The sequence below is a fragment of the Lithobates pipiens genome, unplaced genomic scaffold, assembly GCF_037356315.1.
Source record: "Lithobates pipiens isolate NorthernLeopardFrog02 unplaced genomic scaffold, aLitPip1_a1.2 Scaffold_22, whole genome shotgun sequence".
NCBI classification, from domain to species: Eukaryota; Metazoa; Chordata; class Amphibia; order Anura; family Ranidae; genus Lithobates; species Lithobates pipiens.
Genome location: NW_027507784.1, coordinates 93669505 through 93694493, shown reverse-complemented (window position 1 = coordinate 93694493; position 24989 = coordinate 93669505). Strand labels below are relative to the sequence as shown.

General features: G+C 44.5%; 1 protein-coding gene across 2 annotated transcripts in view; it reads left to right on the top strand.

Annotated features, from left to right (window-relative positions):
* Positions 1–3966: 3966 nt before the first annotated feature.
* The window catches only part of CERS6 (ceramide synthase 6), a 318039-nt gene continuing 297016 nt past the window's right edge, over positions 3967–24989 (top strand). The window contains exon 1 of one of the 2 annotated variants that reach the window (XM_077447910.1): positions 3967–4330. In XM_077447910.1, coding sequence (XP_077304036.1) covers positions 4158–4330 — 173 coding nt within the window. In that variant the 5' untranslated portion in view covers positions 3967–4157. The remainder of the gene's footprint in view (positions 4331–24989) is intronic. The other variant, XM_077447909.1, reaches the window with a different exon arrangement.

Genomic DNA, 24989 nt, shown 5'->3' with positions numbered 1-24989 from the left:
GTCTCAGGGTTCTGTTGAAAGCGCAGAGAGCATCATGAAGACCAAGGAACACACCAGGCAGGTCCGTAATACTGTTGTGGAGAAGTTTAAAGCCGGATTTGGATACAAAAAGATATCGCAAGTTTTCATAGTTAGTTAGGTTGAATAAAGACACCAGTCCATCCAGTTCAACCCAGTGAGTGTCTACAATTGTCCCTATCCCTGTACACTGCACACTCATGTCGGTCCCTGCCCTCAAGGAGCCCATCATCCAAGGTCCCCATTCATATACTAAGGCCAATTTTGGACAGAAGTCAATTAACCTACCTGCATGTCTTTGGATTGTGGGAGGAAACCGGAGTACCCGGAGGAAACCCACACAGGCACAGGGAGAACATGCAAACTCCAGGCAGGTAGTGTCGTGGTTGGGATTTGAACCAGCAACCTTGTTACTGCTAGGTAAGAGCGCTAACCACTACACCACTGTGAAGCTTTAGACATCCCAAGGAGCACTGTGCAAGCGATCATTTTAAAATGAAAGGAGTATCAGACCACTGCAAATCTACCAAGACCTGGCCGTCCCTCTAAACTTTCAGCTCAGACAAGGAGAAGACTGATCAGAGATGCAGCCAAGAGGCCCATGATCACTCTGGATGAACTGCAGAGAACTACAGCTGAGGTGGGAGAGTCTGTCCATTGGACAACAATCAGTCGTACACTGCACAAATCTGGCCTTTATGGAAGAGTGGCAAGAAGAAAGCCATTTCTCAAAGATATCCATAAAAGGTCTCGTCTAAAGTTTGCCACAAGCCACCTGGGAGACACACCAAACATGTGGAAGAAGGTGCTCTGGTCAGATGAAACCAAAATCGAACTTTTTGCCCACAATGCAAAACGATATGTTTGGCGTAAAAGCAACACAGCTCATCACCCTCAACACACCATCCCCACTGTCAAACATGGTGGTGGCAGCATCATGGTTTGGGCCTGCTTTTCTTCAGCAGGGACAGGGAAGGTGGTTAAAACTGAGGGGAAGATGGATGCAGCCAAATACAGGACCATTCTGGATGAAAACCTGTTGGAGTCTGCAAAAGACCTGAAACTGGGATTTAGCTTTATCTTCCAACAAGACAATGATCCCAAACATACAGCATAATCTACAAAGGAATGGTTCACAAATAAACGTATCCAGGTGTTAGAATGGCCAAGTCAAAGTCCAGACCTGAATCCAATCGAGAATCTGTGGAAAGAGCTGAAAACTGCTGTTCACAAACGCTCTCCATCCAACCTCACTGAGCTCGAGCTGTTTTGCAAGGAAGAATGGGCAAGAATTTCAGTCTCTCGATGTGCAAAACTGATAGAGACATACCCCAAGCGACTTGCAGCTGTAATCGCAGCAAAAGGTGGCTCTACAAAGTATTAACGCAAGGGGGCCGAATAATTTTGCACGCCCCACTTTTCATTTTTTATTAGTTAAAAAAGTTTCAAAAATCCAATAGATTTCGTTCCACTTCACAATTGTGTCCCACTTGGTGATTCTTCACAAAAAATAAAATTTTTATATCTTTATGTTTGAAGCCTGAAATGTGGCAAAAGGTTGAAAAGTTCAAGGGGGCCGAATACTTTCGCAAGGCACTGTATGTGTCCTGAAAAATCAGAAACGGGAAACACAGTGACCCAGGAGGACTTATTTCCAATGAACAGTTCTTTACAAGGCAACCAGCCATTGTCTAAATATATTGAATGATATGTAACGTGCAAAATAAGTTGCTGTGCATTCACTAAGCTGTGCAATCAAGTATAACTTTTATGTGAACCCTTTTTTAGAGTCTGGACTGTATTTCAATGACTGTTATAAAATATTGTATGTTTTTATGAACCGTTGGGTTTGTTCCCTTTCATGACATTAAAGTCTGTTACTTACATTTTAAAGGTTTTGAGATGTATACTTGTATGTGTCATTCAAGTGTACCTAATTAGTTGCAGTGTAAAAAGGGTCCTTCCCTTACTAACCCCCATTGTAAGAGAGTGTTGTTCCCACTGACCACCTGTGTAAGATAGTCCTTCTTTCTCTGACTTCCCAATGTAAGAGGGAATTTCGCCAATGACCACCAAAATAAAGAAGGTTATATTCCTACTGTAAGAAGATCCTTCTCCCACTGACCAGCAATGTAAGGAATAACTGACCACCCATAAAAGAGGTTTCTTCTTCCACTGACCACCAATGTAAAAAAGATCCTTCTCCCTCTGGCCACCAATGTAAAAAAGGTCCTTCTCCTACTGAGCTCCAGTGTAAAAGTTTCCTTCTCCCACTGACCACCAGTCAAAAAGGGTCCTTCTCCCACTGAACACCGAAGTATTGGGTGTTCCCAGACTGACCCCTAATTGTAAGAGGGTCTTTCTCCCTATGACCTCCAATGAAAAAAGGGTCCTTCCCTCACTGTCCCATATTATAAGAGAGTGTTGCTCCCACTGACCACCAATGTAAGAGGATACTTTTCTCACTGACCACCAATTTAGGGTCCTTCCTCAATGACCACCAAAATAAGGAAGGCCCATCTCCCACTGACCCCCCAATGTAAGAGGGTTCTTCTCCCACTGATCACCAATGTAAGAATGGGCCTTCTTCCCCTGACTACCAATGCAACTGCCCACCCATCAAAGAGGTTTCTTCTCCCACTGATCAACAGTCAAAGAAGGTCCTTCTCCCATTGCCCCCCCTCCCCAATGTAAGAGGGTAACTGACCACCCATCAAGGAGTTTTCTTCTCCCACTAACCACCTGTCAGAGAGGGTCATTCTCCCACTGGCCATCAATGTAAAACAAGTTCCTTTTTCTTTTGACCACCAGTGTAAAAGTTTTCTTCTCCCACTGACCACCAGTCTAAGAGGGTCCTTCTCCCACTGACCTCCAATGTAAAAAGGGTTGTTTTTTCACTGACCCCTATTGTAAGAGAGTGTTTCTCCCACTGACCATCAATGTAACAGGATACTTTTCTCACTGACCACCAATGTCAGGTCCTTCCCCAATGACCACCAAAATAAGGAAGAACCATCTCCCATTGAACCCCCAATGTAAGAGGGTCCTTTTCCCACCGACCACAAATGTAAAAAGGATCCTTTTTCCCCCTGACCACCGATGCAATGAGTAACACCCATCAAAGAGGTTTCTTCTCCCACGTACCACCACTCAAAGAGAGCCCTTCTCCCACTGACCACCAATGTAATAGGACCTTCTCTCATTGACCGCCAATGTAAAGAGGGTCCATCTCTCACTGACTACCAGTGTAAAAGGTTCCTTCTCCTACTGACTACCATTGCAAAGAGGGTTCTTCTCCCACTGACCACCAATGTAAAGAGGATCCTTCTTCCAATTATCACCAATACAACTAAGTACTTTTCCACTGACAGAAGGTCCTTCTCCCATTGATCTCTAATGTAAAGGGGGTCCTTCCTCACTGACCACCAATATACTGAAGATCCTTTTCCCACTAACCACCAAGGTGAAGGAACACTACACTTTTCACCATATGCATTTCTTTTGCAACAAAGAACCTCAAGTACCTTTTAGATCTTTACGCATTTTTTTCGCCATGTGCAAAGCTGTGCATCGATCTTGCTCCATCTGGGGTGCCATTAACAACGAATGACATTGCAAGCGCGATATGCATTTCACAAAGGTGTGGAAAATTGTGCGATTTTGTGCGTTTGTGTGTTACACAAGTGTGAATGCAGCCTGAAAGTTATTTTTAAGGGTTCCTCCATGTTAAAAAGCTGCCTTGCACACCCATCTGCAGTCTCTGAAGAAGCTTGCCAGACCGGAAAGTCATCTTTGATCTGCAAGCTAAACTCCTGTGACCTCTCCTATGCTCGCAGGCAGTGGCTCCTCTGCAGCTTTCCATAGACTGGATGCAGCATCGCCCAATAAAGGACACCAGGCTCAGCCCAGTGAATGGCATGCTGGCAGGGCTGGCAGCTGTGTGTGTGCAGAGTCCGCCCCTTCCATGACAAGGAAGGCTGGAAGGAAGAATAGAGGCAGTGCTCATTAGTCCCAGCTCCTTCCCAGAGACAAGTGTCGGCATTGTTCCTCCCCACCATCATCACACATCCATCGGCTGCAGCAGGTAGAGAGGAGGAAGAGGAGGCGCAGCATCAGCATCACAGCGACTCATCATCAATATGGCCTCAGGTGTCCTGCTCTGGTTCTGGAATGAGAGGTTCTGGCTGCCGCACAATGTCACCTGGGCGGATCTGAAGAACACAGAAGAGGCGACTTTCCCCCAGGCGGAGGACCTCTATCTGGCCATCCCCCTGGCGGTCTGCATCTTCATGATCCGACTCTTCTTCGAGAGGTAAGAGGGAACCCCATCCTGATTATATGCTGGAGTGCAAGGAGCCCCATCACTATACCGGAGTGCAGGGAGCTCCATCACTATACCGGAGTGCAGGGAGCTCCATCACTATACCGGAGTGCAGTGAGCTCCATCACTATACCGGAGTGCAGGGAGCTCCATCACTATACCGGAGTGCAGGGAGCTCCATCACTATACAGGAGTGCAGGGAGCTCCATCACTATACCGGAGTGCAGGGAGCTCCATCACTATACCGGAGTGCAGGGAGCTCCATCACTATACCGGAGTGCAGGGAGCTCCATCACTATACCGGAGTGCAGGGAGCTCCATCACTAGACAGGAGTGCAGGGAGCTCCATCACTATACCTGAGTGCAGGGAGCTCCATCACTATACCGAAGTGCAGGGAGCTCCATCACTATACCGGAGTGCAGGGAGCCCCATTACTATACCGGAGTGCTGGGAGCCCCATCACTATAAAGGAGTGCAGGGAGCTCCATCACTATACCTAAGTGCAGGGAGCTCCATCACTATACCGGAGTGCAGTGAGCTCCATCACTATACAGGAGTGCAGGGAGCCCCATCACTATACCGGAGTGCAGGGAGCTCCATCACTATACCGGAGTGCAGGGAGCTCCATCACTATACCGGAGTGCAGTGAGCTCCATCACTATACCGGAGTGCAGGGAGCTCCATCACTATACCGGAGTGCAGGGAGCTCCATCACTATACAGGAGTGCAGGGAGCCCCATCACTATACCGGAGTGCTGGGAGCCCCATCACTATAAAGGAGTGCAGGGAGCTCCATCACTATACCGGAGTGCTGGGAGCCCCATCACTATAAAGGAGTGCAGGGAGCTCCATCACTATACCGGAGTGCAGGGAGCTCCATCACTATACCGGAGTGCAGGGAGCTCCATCACTATACAGGAGTGCAGGGAGCTCCATCACTATACCGAAGTGCAGGGAGCTCCATCACTATACCGGAGTGCAGGGAGCCCCATCACTATACCGGAGTGCAGGGAGCCCCATCACTATACCGGAGTGCAGGGAGCCCCATCACTATACCGGAGTGCAGGGAGCTCCATCACTATACCGGAGTGCAGGGAGCTCCATCACTATACCGGAGTGCAGGGAGCTCCATCACTATACCGGAGTGCAGGGAGCTCCATCACTATAAAGGAGTGCAGGGAGCTCCATCACTATACCTGAGTGCAGGGAGCTCCATCACTATACCGGAGTGCAGGGAGCCCCATCACTATACCGGAGTGCAGGGAGCCCCATCACTATACCGGAGTGCAGGGAGCCCCATCACTATACCGGAGTGCAGGGAGCTCCATCACTATACCGGAGTGCAGGGAGCTCCATCACTATACCGGAGTGCAGGGAGCTCCATCACTATACCGGAGTGCAGGGAGCTCCATCACTATAAAGGAGTGCAGGGAGCTCCATCACTATACCTGAGTGCAGGGAGCTCCATCACTATACCGGAGTGCAGGGAGCTCCATCACTATACCGGAGTGCAGGGAGCTCCATCACTATACCGGAGTGCAGGGAGCTCCATCACTATACCGGAGTGCAGGGAGCCCCATCACTATACCGGAGTCCAGGGAGCTCCAGCACTATACCAGAGTGCAGGGAGCTCTATCACTATATAGGAGTGCAGGGAGCTCTATCACTATATAGGAGTGCAGGGAGCTCCATCACTATACCGGAGTGCAGGGAGCTCTATCACTATATAAGAGTGCAGGGAACTCCATCGTTATACCGGAGTGCAGGGAGCTCCATCACTATATAGGAGTGCAGGGAGCCCCATCAGTATACCGGAGTGCAGGGAGCTCCATCACTATAAAGGAGTGCAGGGAGCCCCATCACTATACCGGAGTGCAGGGAGCTCCATCACTATACCGGAGTGCAGGGAGCCCCATCACTATACCGGAGTGCAGGGAGCTCCATCACTATACCGGAGTGCAGGGAGCTCCATCACTATACCGGAGTGCAGGGAGCTCCATCACTATATAGGAGTGCAGGGAGCCTCATCACTATACCGGAGTGCAGGGAGCTCCATCACTATACTGGAGTGCAGGAAGCCCCATCACTCTACAGGAGTGCAGGGAGCCCCATCACTCTACAGGAGTGCAGGGAGCCCCACCACTATACTGGAGTGCAGGGAGCCCCATCACTATACCGGAATGCAGGGAGCTCTATCACTATAAAGGAGTGCAGGGAGCTCCATCACTATACCAGAATGCAGGGAGCCCCATCACTATACCTGAGTGCAGGGAGCCCCATCACTATACCAGAGTGCAGGGAGCTCCATCACTATACCGGAGTGCAGGGAGCTCCATCACTATACCGGAGTGCAGGGAGCCCCATCACTATACCAGGGTGCAGGGAGCTCCATCACTATACAGGAGTGCAGGGAGCTCCATCACTATACCGGAGTGCAGGGAGCTCCATCACTATACCGGAGTGCAGGGAGCTCCATCACTATACCGGAGTGCTGGGAGCCCCATCACTATACCGGAGTGCAGGGAGCTCCATCACTATATAGGAGTGCAGGGAGCTCCATCACTATATAGGAGTGCAGGGAGCTCCATCACTATACCGGAGTGCAGGGAACTCCATCACTATACCGGAGTGCAGGGAGCTCCATCACTATACCGGAGTGCAGGGAGCTCCATCACTATACCGGAGTGCAGGGAGCTCCATCACTATACCGGAGTGCAGGGAGCTCCATCACTATACCGGAGTGCAGGGAGCCCCATCACTATACCGGAGTGCAGGGAGCCCCATCACTATACAGGAGTGCAGGGAGCTCCATCATCACTATATAGGAGTGCGGGGAGCTCCATCACTATACCGGAGTGCGGGGAGCTCCATCACTATACCGGAGTGCAGGGAGCTCCATCACTATACCGGAGTGCATGGAGCGCCATCACTATATAGGAGTGCAGGGAGCTCCATCACTATATAGGAGTGCAGGGAGCTCCATCACTATACCGGAGTGCAGGGAGCCCCATCACTATACAGGAGTGCAGGGAGCTCCATCACTATACCGGAGTGCAGGGAGCCCTATCACTATACCGGAGTGCAGGGAGCCCCATCACTAAACCAGAGTGCAGGGAGCCCCATCACTATACCAGAGTGCAGGGAGCTCTATCACTATATAGGAGTGCAGGGAGCTCCATCACTATACCGGAGTGCAGGGAGCTCTATCACTATATAAGAGTGCAGGGAACTCCATCGTTATACCGGAGTGCAGGGAGCTCCATCACTATATAGGAGTGCAGGGAGCCCCATCACTATACCGGAGTGCAGGGAGCTCCATCACTATACCGGAGTGCAGGGAGCTCCATCACTATACCGGAGTGCAGGGAGCCCCATCACTATACCGGAGTGCAGGGAGCTCCATCACTATACCGGAGTGCAGGGAGCTCCATCACTATACCGGAGTGCAGGGAGCTCCATCACTATATAGGAGTGCAGGGAGCCTCATCACTATACTGGAGTGCAGGGAGCTCCATCACTATACTGGAGTGCAGGAAGCCCCATCACTCTACAGGAGTGCAGGGAGCCCCATCACTCTACAGGAGTGCAGGGAGCCCCACCACTATACTGGAGTGCAGGGAGCCCCATCACTATACCGGAATGCAGGGAGCTCTATCACTATAAAGGAGTGCAGGGAGCTCCATCACTATACCAGAATGCAGAGAGCCCCATCTCTATACCGGCTCCATCACTATACCGGAGTGCAGGGAGCCCCATCACTATACCGGAGTGCAGGGAGCCCCATCACTATACCGGAGTGCAGGGAGCCCCATCACTATACCGGAGTGCAGGGAGCCCCATCACTATACCTGAGTGCAAGGAGCTCCATCACTATACCGGAGTGCAGGGAGCCCCATCACTATACCTGAGTGCAGGGAGCCCCATCACTATACCGAAGTGCAGGGAGCTCCATCACTATATATGAGTACTGGGAGCCCCATCACTATACCTGAGTGCAGGGAGCCCCATCACTATACCGAAGTGCAGGGAGCTCCATCACTATATATGAGTACTGGGAGCCCCATCACTATACCGGCGCGTAGGGAGCCCCATCACTAAACCGGAGTGCTGGGAGCTCCATCACTATACCTGAGAGCTTCATCACTATATAGGAGTTCAGGGAGCCCCATCACTATACCTGAGTGCAGGGAGCCCCATCACTATACCGGAGTGCAGGGAGTAGGGATGAGCTCGGTGTTCGACTCAAATGCATGTTCGACTCGAACAGGGGCTGTTCGCCTGTTCAGCGAATTCAGAACTTTGTGGACCGTTCTCACCATATTCGTGAGGTACGAACGGCCCACAATGCACTACGCCTTCACAGTGCAGGAGTGCAGGGAGCCCCATCCTGATATTATACTGGAGTGCAGGGAGCCCCATGGCTGCATTTCCAGTGATAATGTCTTGTATGGCCTGTTTTCTTTTCCAGGGACAATTTTTTGTATGGACTGTCTGCATTTTCAGTGACAGTGTTTTGTATTTGCCGTATGAATTTCTAGGGTCAATGTCTTGTGCAGCCTTCCTGCTCCTGATTTTTAGGGACAATATCTTGTATGAGCTACCTGGCACTAATTTCCAGGGACATTTTTTTGTATGGTCTGTCTGGTCTGTCTGCATTTCCGGGGACAGTATTTTATATGGGCTGTCTGCATTTCCAGGGACAGTGTCTTGTATAGCCTGTCTGCATTCCAGGGACAACGTCTTTTATGGCCCTTCTGCACTTCCAGGGACAGTGTGTTGTATAGGCTCTCTCTATTTCCAGGGACAGTGTGTCATATGGACTCTCTCTTTTTTCCAGGGACAATGTCTTGTATTGGCTGCCAGCATTTCTGAGGACAGTTTTGTGTTTGCATTTCCAGGGACACTTTAGTGTATTAGCTGCCAGCCTGTGATTTCCAGGGACAGCTTCTTGTATGAGCTGTCTCCCCTGATTTCCAGGGACAATGCTTGGTATAGACTGCCTGCCTCTAATTTCCAGGGACAATGTCTGGTATTCAGTGTTGCCCTGAGACTTTGCTCTTGAAGTACTTTTATTATTATTATTACTATTATTTGCAGTGCTGATCATCACCTTCCCTCTGATGTGTGACTGATCCATTCATTTCATTACAAATCCTCATCTTGGCACCAGTATCTGTGAATAGTTTAGTATAAAGTACAGCACTTCATCTATCTGGGGATCTGTACTCTGAGCTCCTCTCACCTGTAGAAAGTTTGTTCTTTGGTTTGTTTATTTTCATTCGTTTTTTTTATCAGCAAGATCCACATTGATACAATGCTCCCTGTTTATGTATTTATACCGTATATATGTATTTATAAACACTTCTACAAGGATCAAAGCCCACTTGTGTTTGAAAAGAAACACTCAGATCCCCATAGATCTCAGAGATACATTGTTGCACTGGATTTTTGGAGAAAAAAAAGAAGGAAAAAAATAGAACCAGAGCTAGACTAAGGGACCTGCATAAGACCTATTAATCATATATGAGGTTTGCAGCAGGAGAAGTGACACTCCTAATACAGACAGATGCAGGAAAGACGGAAGTCCCAGGTGAACAGAAGAGGTTGTCTGGGGATTTAGCTCCCCATCATACAACCCCTTGGGTCAAATATCAGTTTGACTGAGCTGCCCCTCTAATTTGTCTTGAGGATGTCCAATGTGTTTGTGCTGAGAGTCAGATGTCCCTGGAATGGATTTTACATGTTGGCAGCAGTGGAGACCGGATAGCAAACTGCTGCAGTGCTGACAGCAGAGAGTTGCAGGTTGCTTGCACCACATTGTAGAAGTCATACAGGTAGGTGCGTTTCTGGGGCTGTGTTCCTTCTAGGCCATTCATGTACAGTATTTCTGTGTTTTTATAGCCCTTTGCTATGAGTATACTATTGGTTTGTACCTCTAAAAATGTAATTCTAACATTTTTTTATCTCATATCTGATATTTTTGGTGAGTGAATTTAAAGTGATACTAAACACACACAAACTGTTTAATTTACATTGTTCATTCTATTTGTGTGTGTGGATGATTGGACTGTAATTACGTCAATAAAAAAGAAATCTATAAAAAAAATACACCTGTCACATGACCCAGATCTTCTCCAGCCTGTCTGCAGGGAAACATAAGCACATGTCCAAAAAAACAAAACAAAAAACAAAAGCAGCCTTTGGGATACAGAGTAAAAATAAATAATTAAAATCAATAAATTGTTTTAAAATGTTATACAAATATATATTTGAAATCAAATCTTTATTATTTTTTGGCGATAACATGGTGTGGGTACATGTGTTCCTGTGTCTTAGAATAACAGGGAGGTGAAGCCTCAATCAATCTACATGTAATATCCAATTACCATTGTGCTTAGCTGGTTAGTGGGCATGGAGGAGGAGGGAGGGGGGTGGGCTGTCATTTACCACTGTGTATACTCCCACACGTGTGACTCTATAGTCACATGGACTGCTCAGATGTGATAGGGAGGAAATGCTCAGCATAGAAACTCACTGAAAACTGAGCATGTGCAGAGCTGCCAACACTGCTCTGCACAATCCCTAGCTGCATTGTGGGCATGGACGGGGAGGGGAGGGGGAGATAGAGAGCAGCAGGATCAAGCAGGAGTTTTGCAGGTTAAAGAAAACAAATCTAATATTAACTGAGTGAGAATGAATACAATGTAATACACAATTTATTGACAGTTTTTTTATGATGTGGGTTTAGTGACACTTTAAGACTCCATGAAGGTCCAACTCACACCTTATTTAACAGTGTTAAACTGATGGCTTCACACATTATTAAAACATCTTGTTACTAAGGTAGCCCATACATTCATAATTTTTTTTAGTTGAACCAGTGGGTTGTGCAATAAAAAATTTCCAATTCCATCATCCACGTTCTATTGTTTTCTGATGATGAGGAGCCCTCCCTGCCATCAGCATACAATGATCAGTGCTGCCAGTTATAGCCAGCGACACTGATTGATCGAGAAAAACTCAACAGGCTGCTTGTACAGAGGTTGACTAGTAGAGCGACTTCTGTACAATCCACATGCTCATATATGGATCAAAATTTCTCTGGTTCCTGTTGATCTGGCCGAATTTCAATCCATGTAGATTGAAAAGGTGAAGAGGTGTACTGGCACATGCTGTGGGACCAAAATAATGAAAAGACCTGTGACTTTCCAAAGTTCATAATTTGGTTTATCCCTCTCTGTGTTGATTTTCAGCATTCAAGAACAGTCTTCTAGCATGAAAATCTGCTAATTGTTCCCATGAGAAGGGACTGAACTGTACACAGAGAACATTTTATTTTCTAAAGTGTAATCCCAACTGTTGTTGCTTCTTACCTGAATTATTGAGCAGCCAGACTATAATGCCCCCTATAATTTTAGGCCCTTTAAAATGGTTGTAAACCTTTCCATATACCCAGTGAAGTGATACACAGAGATGAAGCAAATCCTCAGCTTGGACGCTACCCACGGGTTCCCCTGGATCCCATCCTAGAGGTCCGAACTATCTTGAGTTCCATACATCTGCCGTTTGCGGCACACTGCCTGTATGACTCTGTGTCGCTGACATTGGAGCCCACCTGTTCCGGTAAGAGCATCCACATCTCATTTTGTTGTTGATGATTTGCCATTCTTGATGTTTCTTCAATGGACAGGGTCTCACTTCCACTCCACTCTTTTTGAATTTCCATCATCTGGTGTTGGACGTTTTCGTTTTTGTTCTACACTGCTGGTTATGTTGGACATTATTGCATACCTTTTTCACATTATTATTTAGCGTTAGAGGTTTATTTTGTGTTTCATCACAATTTTTCACAGACGGACTTTTGAGTTTTTCCATTATTATTGTTATTTTTATGTATTATTTCACCTATATCACGATATTTGTGTACACTGGTTAGCGCTACATTTTTCACCATTTGGATCAGATCAGAGAATGTAAACAGACAGGCGATCCATTTCCACCTGACCGCCCATAGAGGAAAACAGGATGTGTCCGTGTCTGCTCTGCATCAGTGGAGTGGACACGGACCTGTCATCCGCCTGCTCAGCAGGGATCAGCGGAGAGACCCCCACCTGAACTGTTGGCTCTGCTGGAGAAGTCCGCCAGTATGAAAGAGCCCTAACAATGACATGGCAGGGAGGTTGCATAAAGGGGTGCAATGACATCATTCTACTGTCTAAGCTCTGACATCTCTCAACCCTGGGGCTGAGACTGGTGTGAATACTAATGCTGCGCAGGAGTGTTGCTGGGCAAGTATTCAGTGTCACTGTGAACTGAGTGAACATAATGACGGTGTCAATTTAATGAATTGCTAATCTACAAGCAAGTGTACAATACATACATGTATGCAAGGTGGGAGATTTGGCTTCTCTGACTTTGCAGTCAGTTGATTACTTGGTAGTAAAGCGATGATGAGGATGAGGATGAGAGCCACAGAGCTTAAATCTTGTAATCCAAGTCAGTAAACACCTTCCATATTTCTATGGTACGTTGACAATTTATTTTTGCAAGATAGAAAACTACCCATTATAACCTATGAAAACAAGTTTTTCCCCTTTAATAGACCCCAGCCAGCATTGTGCACGAATATGACCTGTTATATAAGTTCCTGAGGCTCGTGATTAAGCAATTGTGCAACTGGTTAGTCATTTGTAATTGACCTCCTGATGACTCATCTATCTTCATGGTCCATGGACAATCACAGGTGAATCATAGGCGATATTCATCCATGCAAAATTACATTTGAAAATCAAAGTTTGATCCTCAATCCCCTTTGATGTTGCCCCTGTATATTGCTTGAGCATGTATTGAACGTCAGTAGCATTTAATTTGACCAATTAGAATAAACCAAGAAAGCCAATGCTTGCTCTGTGTTGTTGCACAGAAAATTAACAAATTGTCTAATTGTAGACCCTTCACCAAGCACATGGCCAGGTGGTATAGCAGAGTTTGTAGTCTACACCAGGGAATAGTATAAGGAGAATATGTTTAGCTGTTACTTCCAGCTTGTTCTTATTGTAATAAGACAGATCTGACTGTGGGGGTCAGATAATCTATCTCCACTTTCAACAGATTGCGCTATTACTGTCAGTAGGAGGTGAGATTTGCTTGGGAGTCCTCAGCAATACTAAATTTAACAGAGGTCATCTCTGTGTCTCCTTTGATGTTGCTAATCTAGAGAGGAAAATAAAAGCCGCTACAAAGGATTTCTTTTTGCACAGTCATTGGCACAGGCAGAGTTAAAGCCAAATGCCATATCATTAGAATACCAGCTAATTGTTTTTGCAGATCTGCCATAATTAATCAGATGGATATCCTTGAAAGGAATGATTCTGTGGCGCGGGAGGGAAGAGGCTTGTTGCATTTCCTAAAATGTCTTGGCATGCATAACAGTTTTCACAGAGGCCTGTGGAAAAGATGACCAGCCGTTGTTTGATGCAGCAGTATGGCCCTGGAGGATGGACCATCTATAGAACATCTCATCTTATGTGTAGGTGATAAGACCCACGCTATTGTCTTTCGATAAATAGCCTATTCAGCTGCTGCAGATTCTGTAGTAATAATCTGAACTGACATTATTCTTTTTTCCACTTCCGAATTTTTATTCTTTTCATTAACTTAGAGCTTATTAAGGAATAAATAATTTAACTTTTACTTACTTCGTTTTGTTAAAGTTTATTTGTCTTTTTACATAGAAAAGAAATATGAAATTAGGAAAGGGGAGAGGGCATGAGACTTGGAACTACTCAAGAACAGATCTTCAAAGAGGAAAGGAACTTTGGAGTCTCTGTCAAAAAAGGAAGGCAGAGGATGAAGGACTAGTCACCAGTATTACCTGTTGCCTCCCTACAGTTGATCTTTTCTCATTACTGGCTTGGCTTGTTCTGCATTGCATCTTTGAGTACAGACAGGGCTTTGCTTCCTCATTTCAGAACCTCCAGCAAGGAGAACTGTGTGCAGCACAGTAATGACATCATCAAATCCCATCCAAATCTCCTAAAACTAGCAGTCAGAGGCAGCAGTGCCTTAAAGCGGAGCTCCAGTCTCTTAAGTGAAAATTTAAAAGTCAGCAGCTACAAAAACTGTAGCTGCTGACTTTTAATTAACAGCCACTCACCTGTACCACAATCCAGCAGTGTTCTCACCCCAGTCATGTTCTCCCTGTGTCCTCCATTGCCGGCATCTTTACTATAGGCACCTGTCGGTGACAGCTTGCTCCTTGACAGTCGGGTGCCCAGTGCTTATGCGAGAGTGGTGCTACATTTTGTGACTTGTCCCAAAGTCTTCTGGGACCTGTCATGTGTCCCAGAAGACTTCTGGAGGAATTGGGGGGGGGGGGGAATTATTGGGAACGGGTACCTGTCAAACCCGTACCTCCCCAAAAGCCCCATTTCACAAATCAGAGGCCTTAAAGTGGAAGATCCCCTTTTGGGTGGAGCTCTGCTTTAAATATCACACTATAGATACAACTGTGAGAGACAGGAGTTCCTAGGAACACTCACATGCTATGCAGGCTTTTTTTTTAGGCTTTAGGCTATTTTAGATATACATAAAGTTTTAAACGTTGCTTTTACAATCGTTTTACTTTTTTTAGCGTTTGCCTCTAAACGCCCCTCAATGTTAGCCTATTTGTCCATGCACACATAGTCATTTGCAGGCAATTAGAGGCAGGGGCATTTGGAGACAGAACAAAAACCCAGAGATGGCGTGTGAAGGAGGAGATACCGCTAAAAACGCATCTAAATGTGTGTTAATGCTAGAAATGTCAAGCACTTGAGTGTTCATTCATTTCAATGGGCAGAAAAAAATTAATATTCTGGCTAATGAAATCAATTAATGGTCAAGCACTTGATGTGCTTAAAGGCGGCTAAACACAGCTTTGGACGCATTTTTGACACTGATTTTCTCAGGGTGTTTAGAAGAGTTGGGCAAACACCCAGGGTGCATGGGACCTTGGGAGGAAAGAAAAAAAGGCCCCCGGGGCTTAGTGACGTCATCACGCATCAACCAGGAAGTGACCGGAATTTCAGGTTTTCATTATGCTAAAGGCTGTATATAGAGCTAATGGCTTATTATTGATGTGGTTTACCTGTGTGCGATGAAGTATAGGTGCATGTTTTAATGTGAGTGTGGTTTTAAATAAATGTGGTTTTAACTGATACACACGTGGTAAATTTTTGTTTGCCTTGAGTGAAAGTGAAGCTGATTATGGGCCAGTATCTTGACCACAGGAAGGGGAAAAATGCTTTATAAGACCTTTATAATATACTGGTCATTCTTTTAAGGTGAGAACACATCTACACTGTGAACCAAGATATGTGTATGTGAGCCGCTCAATCTGTATGGGAATAAAGTCCTGTGCTCACTGCTGTGAGTGCTGGCCAGAAATGGAGGTTGTCTATGCTCCAGGCAATAGTAGAGAATGATAGGTGTCCCAGGAGCAGCACATCAAGTCAAAGCCTGCTGTGTGATATTGAATGGTAGTCTCAGCCTGGACCCCCCCCCCCGGCCAGGCCACTCTTCCAACGCGTTTCACTCTGAGCGGGGGTCCAGGCTGAGACTGCCATTCACTATCACACAGCAGGCTTTGACTTGATGTGTGGCGTCCGGGACACCTATCACTCTCAGCACATCTACATTGGTGATGGACGATAGGGAAAGTAAGTCACTGGAGAAATTGTAAACAGTGATTGAAAGATTTATGACACATGGGGTTGGTTTGAATTTTGGACAGCACATTTGGACTATAATTATTTTTATTAGCACATGGGATTGATTTATATCATTTTTTACACACCAATTGACTGTGATATTTTATGTTTTTTCCCAAACACATTTATGGTGTATAGGGTTTAAATGAGAATAGCGCTGTACTGTTATACTTTATTACTCCTCAAGAGTACCAGTCCTTTTTGCCCTCTTCTCCATTCATAGAAGCTGTAGTGTACATTGCTTCCAGGCAAAAAAAAGCAATCTGTGAATGGAGGATGGGGGGATGTGGATGAATTAAAGGTCTGCCTCCTCCATTTTCACTGATGGAAGCTATAGTACAGCTTACATGAATGGAGGAAGGGAGTGAAAAGGGTGGGCATAGTTGTCACTTAACAAATACCTATGATCAGTCCAGTGGTTTTATTAACCTCTGCACAGCACTGGAAGATGACAGTTGCAGGTATGGGGTGGAGGGGGAGGCAGAGGACTTCATATATCAATAGGACAGCCAGCACCAACATAAGGGGCACTTCTCATTAAATATAAGTACTATGATTTTTTTTCATTTTATTTACCTAAACTTAGCCTTTAAATGGGATATCCACAAATGGTAATTATGCCTGAGCGGTATCCTGAAAAAATCTACCTTTTCCTTGAATTCATTCTGTTTATTAAATTAGTGTGAAATTCCCGGCATATAAAGGTGCCTTGGCACTCCTGTGCCTTCGGTCTCATAGCTGTATATTTGCAGTATGACGACAATGCTACCTCTGATTGCTTGTCTAAGGAGGCTCTGACATAAGGAAGCAAAGCCCTGCCTCTGCCAAGATGGCCACCAAGTGCAGAACAAGGCATGCATTTTTAATGGTTTCTCCTCTTCCTTGACCCCTTTCTCAGGGAGGTTACTTAGATTGACACTGGCCTCCAGCTTAACCTGTTTTATAGCCAGACTGCACACAGTGACATTGCCCTCTCCTATGTTATATGACTTTCCCTGGGGGCACCCGTGTGTGCTCATTTCCGAGTCCCGCTGCTGCATCTAGTGACACAGACTCGGCCCCACCCCCCACTCCCATATCACAGGATTTAATTGACCGCAGCTGGAGCCAATCACCCCCGCCACTATCAATCTGTCCAATGAGGAGAGAGACAGTGGCGGGAGCTGCTGCGCTCATGCACGTCGCTGGTTTGGATGAGCTCAGGTAAGGAAAAGGGGGGTCTGTGGGGAGCTGCAGCACAGAAGGTTTTTCACCCTAATTCATAGAATACATTAAGGTGAAAAACCTTAAGGCTTTACATCCACTTTAACCCCCTCACCTTCATACTGGCACTGTATGTGACCTGCACATTAACCTCTTCCTCCCCCCTCTGTGTATAACCTATATTGTACAGCATCTGTTGTGTCATTACCAAGCTCCATGTTTTAATCCTCTCAATACCAGCATGTTTCTTCATTTCCAAAAAATTGTGCCAAAATAATAAGATCACCTGGTGTGTCTGCTTTCCAAAAAGGGGTCATTTGGGGGTGTTTGTAATGTCCTGGCATTTCTATTTGATAAGTTTTATAACAGAAAGCAAGAAAGCAGAGCATTTTAAAAAATGTTGATCTTTTTTCCTTTTTATAGTGAAACATAAGAAAACCCAAATGACTATTGAATACCACCAAAAGAAAGCAATATCTGTCTCAAGATATAATGTGCAATATATTTGATTACAGTGTTTGTGTACAGTGTACAATTCAGAGATGTTTTATTCTACATTTTTCTCATGTTTACTGTTCTCAGATTCTCTTGATTTCATTTTAGTGCAGCTTTATCCTCGGTTTCTACCTTCCATTGTTCTTTTTAACGGATTTTATAAAGTAGAACTAGGACACGTATGGCAAAAAACCAAGACAAGCTGCTTCAGAACTAACAAGTGCTAAAAAGAAAACCTTTTTCTCCTACACTGCTTCTCCTTCACATTGCCCACATTTCCCACCCAGGCGCCTTGTTCCATAATGCATCATCCTTCAATTCTAACACTACTTAGCAATTTCCACACATGCGCACAATGGCTTTCTGAATAAAGAGCAATACAGAGTATCTAAGTTATTACTTATTTTATTATTAAAGTGTGCAAACATGACTTCCATGCTGCCATTGCTCTAAAAATTCATTATCTAACACCTGTATTTTTTTTATCTTTTATTTGAAAAAGTATAAAAAAAAATATCACTTGCCGGAAAACATTAAAGATTTAGTTCATAGTACTATAATAACATTCTACTATTTGCTGAAGCCAGTATTTATCCAGGAACTTACACCAACTCCTAATGAACTCTCCATTACTCGACTGAGGATTCTCACACATATAATTGTAAAACTCAGATATAATGTAATGAGACTATTGCTTCTGTACAGCAATGACCCGAGGGGGACATGTTTTCAACTTCCTACTCAATATAGATTTCAAGGCCACCAGGATTGAAATGATTATTACATCCTTACCAGGACCCAGAATCAGGTCCAAAAATGCTATTTTCTTAAAGCGGAGTATAACTTGTTCCAATTTAGTTTCCCAAATCACTCTGCTAATTTATTCCAAACATTTCTAAGCTAACCCTATTCATATATCATATGATTTAAATCAGAAAGTAATGAACCGCATTTCTAACATCTAATATCTCCCTTTACATTATTTCTTGTAATAGAGATAAATACCCTGTTCATTATCTTCAAACCGTGCTTATTATGCTCTTACCAATCCTGGCATTGCTTTTAGACACTATTTCTTTTGTATTTGAGAAGAACTTACCACATTTAGCACTTTAATACTTCCATGTTCTTTTCTAGAAAATGTGTCCAATGTGGGACAATTTCTTGTAGCTCAAACCCTATTTTCGTGTCCTGGCTAATAAAGTACTTCAACGATTAAGTGAACATCTTGAAATATGTATGATTTATTCATTTTCACTTTGGGACAAACTCTTAATGCTTTGCTTTTACATTATGTCCAAAACTTGTCAATCCTCATTGAATTTCTCAGCTCAGATTATTCTGATCCTGTTTTCTTTGGCCTCAGATTTGTTGATTAACATGGTGGTTTTCTGTCCATATAATCATTTCTACCCCTTTTCTTTTTCTTTGTTCATTTGTCTTTCTTGCTCGTCTTTTTTTTTTTTCTTTTCTTGTGCAGACTGAAAAAAAAAAAAAAAACAGTGAAAGGGGTTCAAATGGGCAGTTAGCATTAGCAAAGGACCAGGGTTGGTGGCTTGCACTATGTGGGTCACTGTAATAGACCTTTTGTATCCTATATTATAGTCATACGGCATGCCATTGTTGATAAGTTCACTTACTTTCTCTGTATTATTTTTGATATATAATATTTCTTGATGGGCTAAGCAAAATGTAATGTGCAGCTAAAAATTGTAAGGCTGCCATAATCGCCGCTGTCAGAAGAAACAGGGTGAGCTCCAATGTTGAGTCACTGGTGGGTGTGGGGAGATGGAGGAGCTGAGCTGTTGAGAGACTGGACATAAGGGATTTTGAGGATGATTTTATTCACAGTATCCACAGCTACAGAGGACAGTGAAGGTTTGTTTTAAAGCTAATTTACTGCATTTTTAAGAATGTTTTTGTGTATATGTACAGTAAATATTTGACTGTCCATAGCAAGGCCATTTATTATCTTTAGGTCTGCCTGCTACCTCAATTTTTCTTCATTCAGCTCTTTTTAGGTTAATGACGCGTACACATGACCGGACTTTTTGACAGCAAAGGTCAGACGGAACAAATCCATTGGACAATTTGATTGTGTGTGGGCTCCATCGGACCTTTGCTGTCCAAAAATCTGACGGACTTTAGAAATAGAACATGTTTCAATTTTTTTCACCGGAACTTCACCGGACCCAGTTCCTATCGAGAAATCTGCTTGTGTGTATGCTAGTCCGACAGACAAAAAAACTACGCTAGGGCAGCTATTGGCTACTGGCTATGAACTTCCTTATTCTAGTCCGGTTGTACGTCATCACGTTAGAATCCGTTGGACTTTGGTGTGATTGTGTGTGGCCAAGTCTGTTCATTCGGAAAGTCCGTCGGAACTCCAAAAAAAAGACCGTCTGGAAGACCGTCGGACCTAGCGTAGACACACACAGCCCTGCTCTGCCCTGTCCCTCACTTACTCCTTACAGTACTGTAAAACCTTGGTTTGAGAGTAACTTGGTTTGAGAGCATTTTGCAAGACAAACTAATTTTTTATATAAATTTTGACTTGATATACAAGTAGCGTCATGTCACAACTGAGTATAACAGAGAAGAGAGGCGCCTCTAAGTGTAGCAATATAGTTACATTTAATGAAGGAACAACATTTAGCAACTCACATGGTTGATGATTTAAACAGGCACATCTAAGTATCCCGGGTAAAGCTGTCCATACAGACTGTCCTCCACACCACCATCGATGTCATCCCTTCCATGCTGCTCTCCATGAGCGTATCAAGCCTCACTTTCAAACTGTTCTACTGCAGGGTAGTCTTCCCAGTCGCAATTGCAGACTGACAGCAGTGAGAGCCCGCAGTGCGGAGCATGGTCTATGTGGACAGCTTTACCCCAGATGCCTGCATACTTAGATGTGCCTCTATTAATCATCAACCATGTGTGTTGCTAAATGTTGTACCTTCATTAAATGTAACCATATTGCTACACTTAGAGGTGCCTCTCTTCTCTTTTATACTCTTTAGCTCCTGCTGGATTTAGCTTCTAATCGACTTGTGGAGGCTTCCATTTCTGGATGGACATTTTATGGCAACAAAAATGGTTATAATCTTTTTATATGGACTATAAACTGAAGGACTTATGAATAAATGGTTGTGGAACGAATCATCTGAGTTTCCATTATTTCTTATGGGGAAATTTGCTTTGATATACAAGTGCTTTTGGATTACAAGCATGTTTCCAGAACAAATTATGCTCGCAATCCAAGGTTTTACTGTATTTGATTGACAGCAGAAGAAGCCAATATCTCCCACTGCTGCTTCTGTTTCCAGTGAGAAGAGGAAGAGGGGAGAGCCTGGCTGCAGACGGGAACAGCAGTGGATCGAGAGAGGACTCGGGCAAGTGTTTAGGGCAGTGGTTGGGGGAGGAAATAGAACTACTAGGACATTGTTTACATAAATGCAGGGAGAACATTAAAGTAAAACAAGCTTTGGTTTAATAACCACTTTAAAGGGCTATTTGTTTTATTAAAGCATTTTAATTATGAAGGCTTTTAAACAATTTTGGTAATATTAAAGCTAATAATAAATAATAAAAGCTGACCTTTACTTTCTATTGCTGTGAAGAGGGGTGGCACCAGATGTTGCCCATGCACAGATCTGGCACTATGTTTGTTTACATATGGTTCTATGAATGGATGATAGTAATGCCCCCTGGGATGTGTGATATTAATAACCCAGGAGGTATTACTACCCTCTTTTCATTACTGTATTTTTAAGAGCCAGGAATAGATAGCCGGCTCCCCTTGATATTAAGAAAGAAGATGGTGGTGCGGGACAGGACCTGTAGGAGAACTGCATTGCATGAGAACAGGACAACTCTGGACCTGATGGGCTTGTATCTATAAGGCATATTAAGGCATAAAGGCACACTAAAAGTAAATGGGGAAAAAGTCCTTCTTTTTGTATCAGTTAAGTCAGTCTCATCTGTTATCTACTTATCTTATCTGAACTTTATGCATAAGATAGGCTTAGAAACATGAAACTAAAGTTGTTCTGGTTCATTTTTTATGTAGCAGGCCCAGTTTGACTGGTTGCTTTTGTCAGTGAGGACAGATTTTCTTTACAATATTTCATTCCACTAGGGCTCATTCACACTTGAAGCCATCATTGGCACCCCCTACATTTGACAGGCAGCTCGAAGCCTTTAGGATGCCTGTTTTGACCCTTGAAAGCCCACAGCATTTTTCCGCCACCGCATGCATTACTTATGGCTGCAAGGTGGTCGTGGCGCACCCACATTCACTTTAATAGGTCACATATGGCTGCAATACTGCATACCAAATGTGACCTTTGGTAAAAAGAAAATGTGCACCAGTGGCGATGTTAAGTTGCCGCTGGATGGTTGGGGGATGCAAAACCACAGCTCAACCATTTATTTTTACTGCCCTTCCCTAGTCGCCTTTGTACATAAGTCAAATCGATATTCCTATACCATCCTGGTATTTGTGGCTCATAAAGTAGTGGGTGCTGCAGTGATTACCAGTTGGGTCCTGGAAACATCAAACAAAAGTACATATTCGCCAGCACACTATGGATTGGCAATTTTCGTCCAAAAGGTTTAATGGAAAGAATCACATCACAAAAGAAAGTGCAACGTTTCGGAGCCGCACAGGACCCCTTCGTCAGGCATGTGATAGGTATCACATGCCCGATGAAGGGATCCTATGTGGCTCCGAAACTTTGCACTTTCTTTTGTGATGTGATTCTTTCCATTAAACCTTTTGGGCAAAAATTGCCAATCCATGGTGTGCTGGCGAATATGTAAGCTTGCCTTTGTACATAAGGCCTTATTCTACACTGGTTGAAAGAGAGAGGTATTTTGATTGGTGGCTGTGGGCATTACTTCCTTTTGTTTACAGGTGCAGATAAATGAGCCCCGGTGTATTTTGAGACGTGTTCTGATTGCATTCAGTCTATAACTAATAGGTGCTTTTTATTCGAAACTATAATATGGCACAGCTGATAGGCCTTGTTTTCTGTGGGTGTAAAAACTAATAATAACATGCATTGAAAATCTATTACTTGCTTAATAGCTGTAATTGCTACAGACACTTTTCTTTCATTTACATGTCTGTCCTTGTGATTGGCCTGCTGGGGTATTCAATCACAAATCAGCGTTCTCCAATCTGGGAAACATTAATTGATGCTTTTTGCTATTTAGTGACTAAAACTTGTTTCGGCGACACAAAGCTGCTCTCCGGGGTTCCTGCGGACAACTGTAATCATCCATCATTCTGCTAGTTTGCATACGTTGGCTGTAGGTTTCATGTAATACTCAGGTACTTGCTCTCAGAGCTGCCTGATGGTTATGGTGAAATTGCTGTACTTAGCTCTACTGGGATAGACAAAATCCTGCAGCACCTCAGAGCGTTGCTGAGAAACCTGTTAGAAGAGTCTGGCATGAGCCCCGCATATTAAAAGGTATTTTTATTATCAAAGAGGCTCTACCTTAAGATATATTTTTCATCCTGGTGCATGTGTTAACATTTACAAGTATCACGGAGATCACAGTACTCCAGATGACAGTGCCTTCATCTGCTTTTCTCACCAGAAGGATGGCGTCTCTTTTGCTCAGGCATTATCCGAGGTCATCGTCTACATTCTGCATTGTGATGCTGGCTCAGAAATGACACAACTGCGTAAATCCTGGTGCCTATGTTGTTATTATTCTTATAAAATAAAGTGCCAACAGTCTGTGCAGAGCTTTACAATATTAAGGAAGACAGTAGAGTTACAATATAATTTAATACAGGACCACTAGGAAAGCCCTGCTCGTAAGATCTTACAATCTAAAGGTAAGGATTTACAGATCAGCCCCATGTTGTAGCCTCTTTTCTTAGTAATGTGAAACTGTGGTCTGCCCCCCCCCCCCATTCTCCCCACATATGAAGAATTTCATGTTTGCTTAGATATTACTTAACTTCCTTTCCGCTTTTTCTGTTAGTGACTACTAGTCCCATGGTTCCAAGGGCCCTCCAAAATTCTCTTCAATGTACAAATATCAGGGCCTGGACTTGAACCTGGGAACTGTGCTGTGCCTGGCAATGACTCTTCTTGCCAAGCTACCTAAGATGCTGGACAGCACTCTGTCCTATCCATTGGACAGCCCAGCCTTGTGCCTTGACTTCTGCTTAACATGGAACTCTTTGCTCCTCCCATGAACTTCTTGATTTAAGCCATGCCTCTGCACTTCCTGTTTGCCAGATTATTGTGCTCTCTTCAGCCAGTATCTCACTCTTGTCTTCCCTGCTGCAGTCCATATTTTTGCCACAACGCCTTACCAACCTTTGGCTTGTTCCTTGACTATGCTATTGCCTGATCCCAACCTGCAACCATTTGTTAACAACCCTTGGCTTGTTTACTGACTAGGCTTCTGTTTGATCCTTAGCTGCTATATCCACTACTGAACCCCGGCTTGCTCATCCTCTGGTGGGGCGACCCTGAGGACCGTAATCTGGTACTAACATGCAGCAAAGCCCATCTCCACCATCAGGAGCTCTGGTTAATACCGGTTAGTACTTAGACCCTGCCCCTCAGCTGAGCCCATGTCATCCACCAGGGTGACCTGCTTGTATACCTATCCTGCAGGTTGGTTGGAGTCCCCCTACTGCTATAGCTACTGATCTCTGAGCCTGACCCCTGATCGTTACAACATATTTGCCAGCACACCATGGATCTTCAAATAGCATCCAAAAGTTTTATTCAAAGTAACAATTCAAAAGTGGGAGCAGGTAGCTCTTGTCATATCTCTTCTGCAATAAGACACACTCACCCGCCTGCTCGTGGCCTTTGAATAAATGATATGCCTCTGGCTGTTCCAAGATGGCTGCTGCACTGTGTGCATGGGTGTGTTGAAGTCATCCCAAGCTGGCCAATCAAGAGATCAAAAACCCGACACCTGGAAGTACTCTGGAAAGAAGATGAAAGCGGCCAGGTAGGGATGCAACCATCACATTGCTGGAAGGTGGAGGTGAGAATTTTGCTGAGTTTTTGCAGTATTACTTTAAGGAGAAATAGGTGACGAATGAGTGAATTACAGTTAGTGACTGATTAATCAGTGATTTGATAGGAATTTTATTTTAAAAATTTCCTTTCACTTTGCAGGTTTGTTAGAGAGCAGACTACAGGAAAAGCCTGTCCTC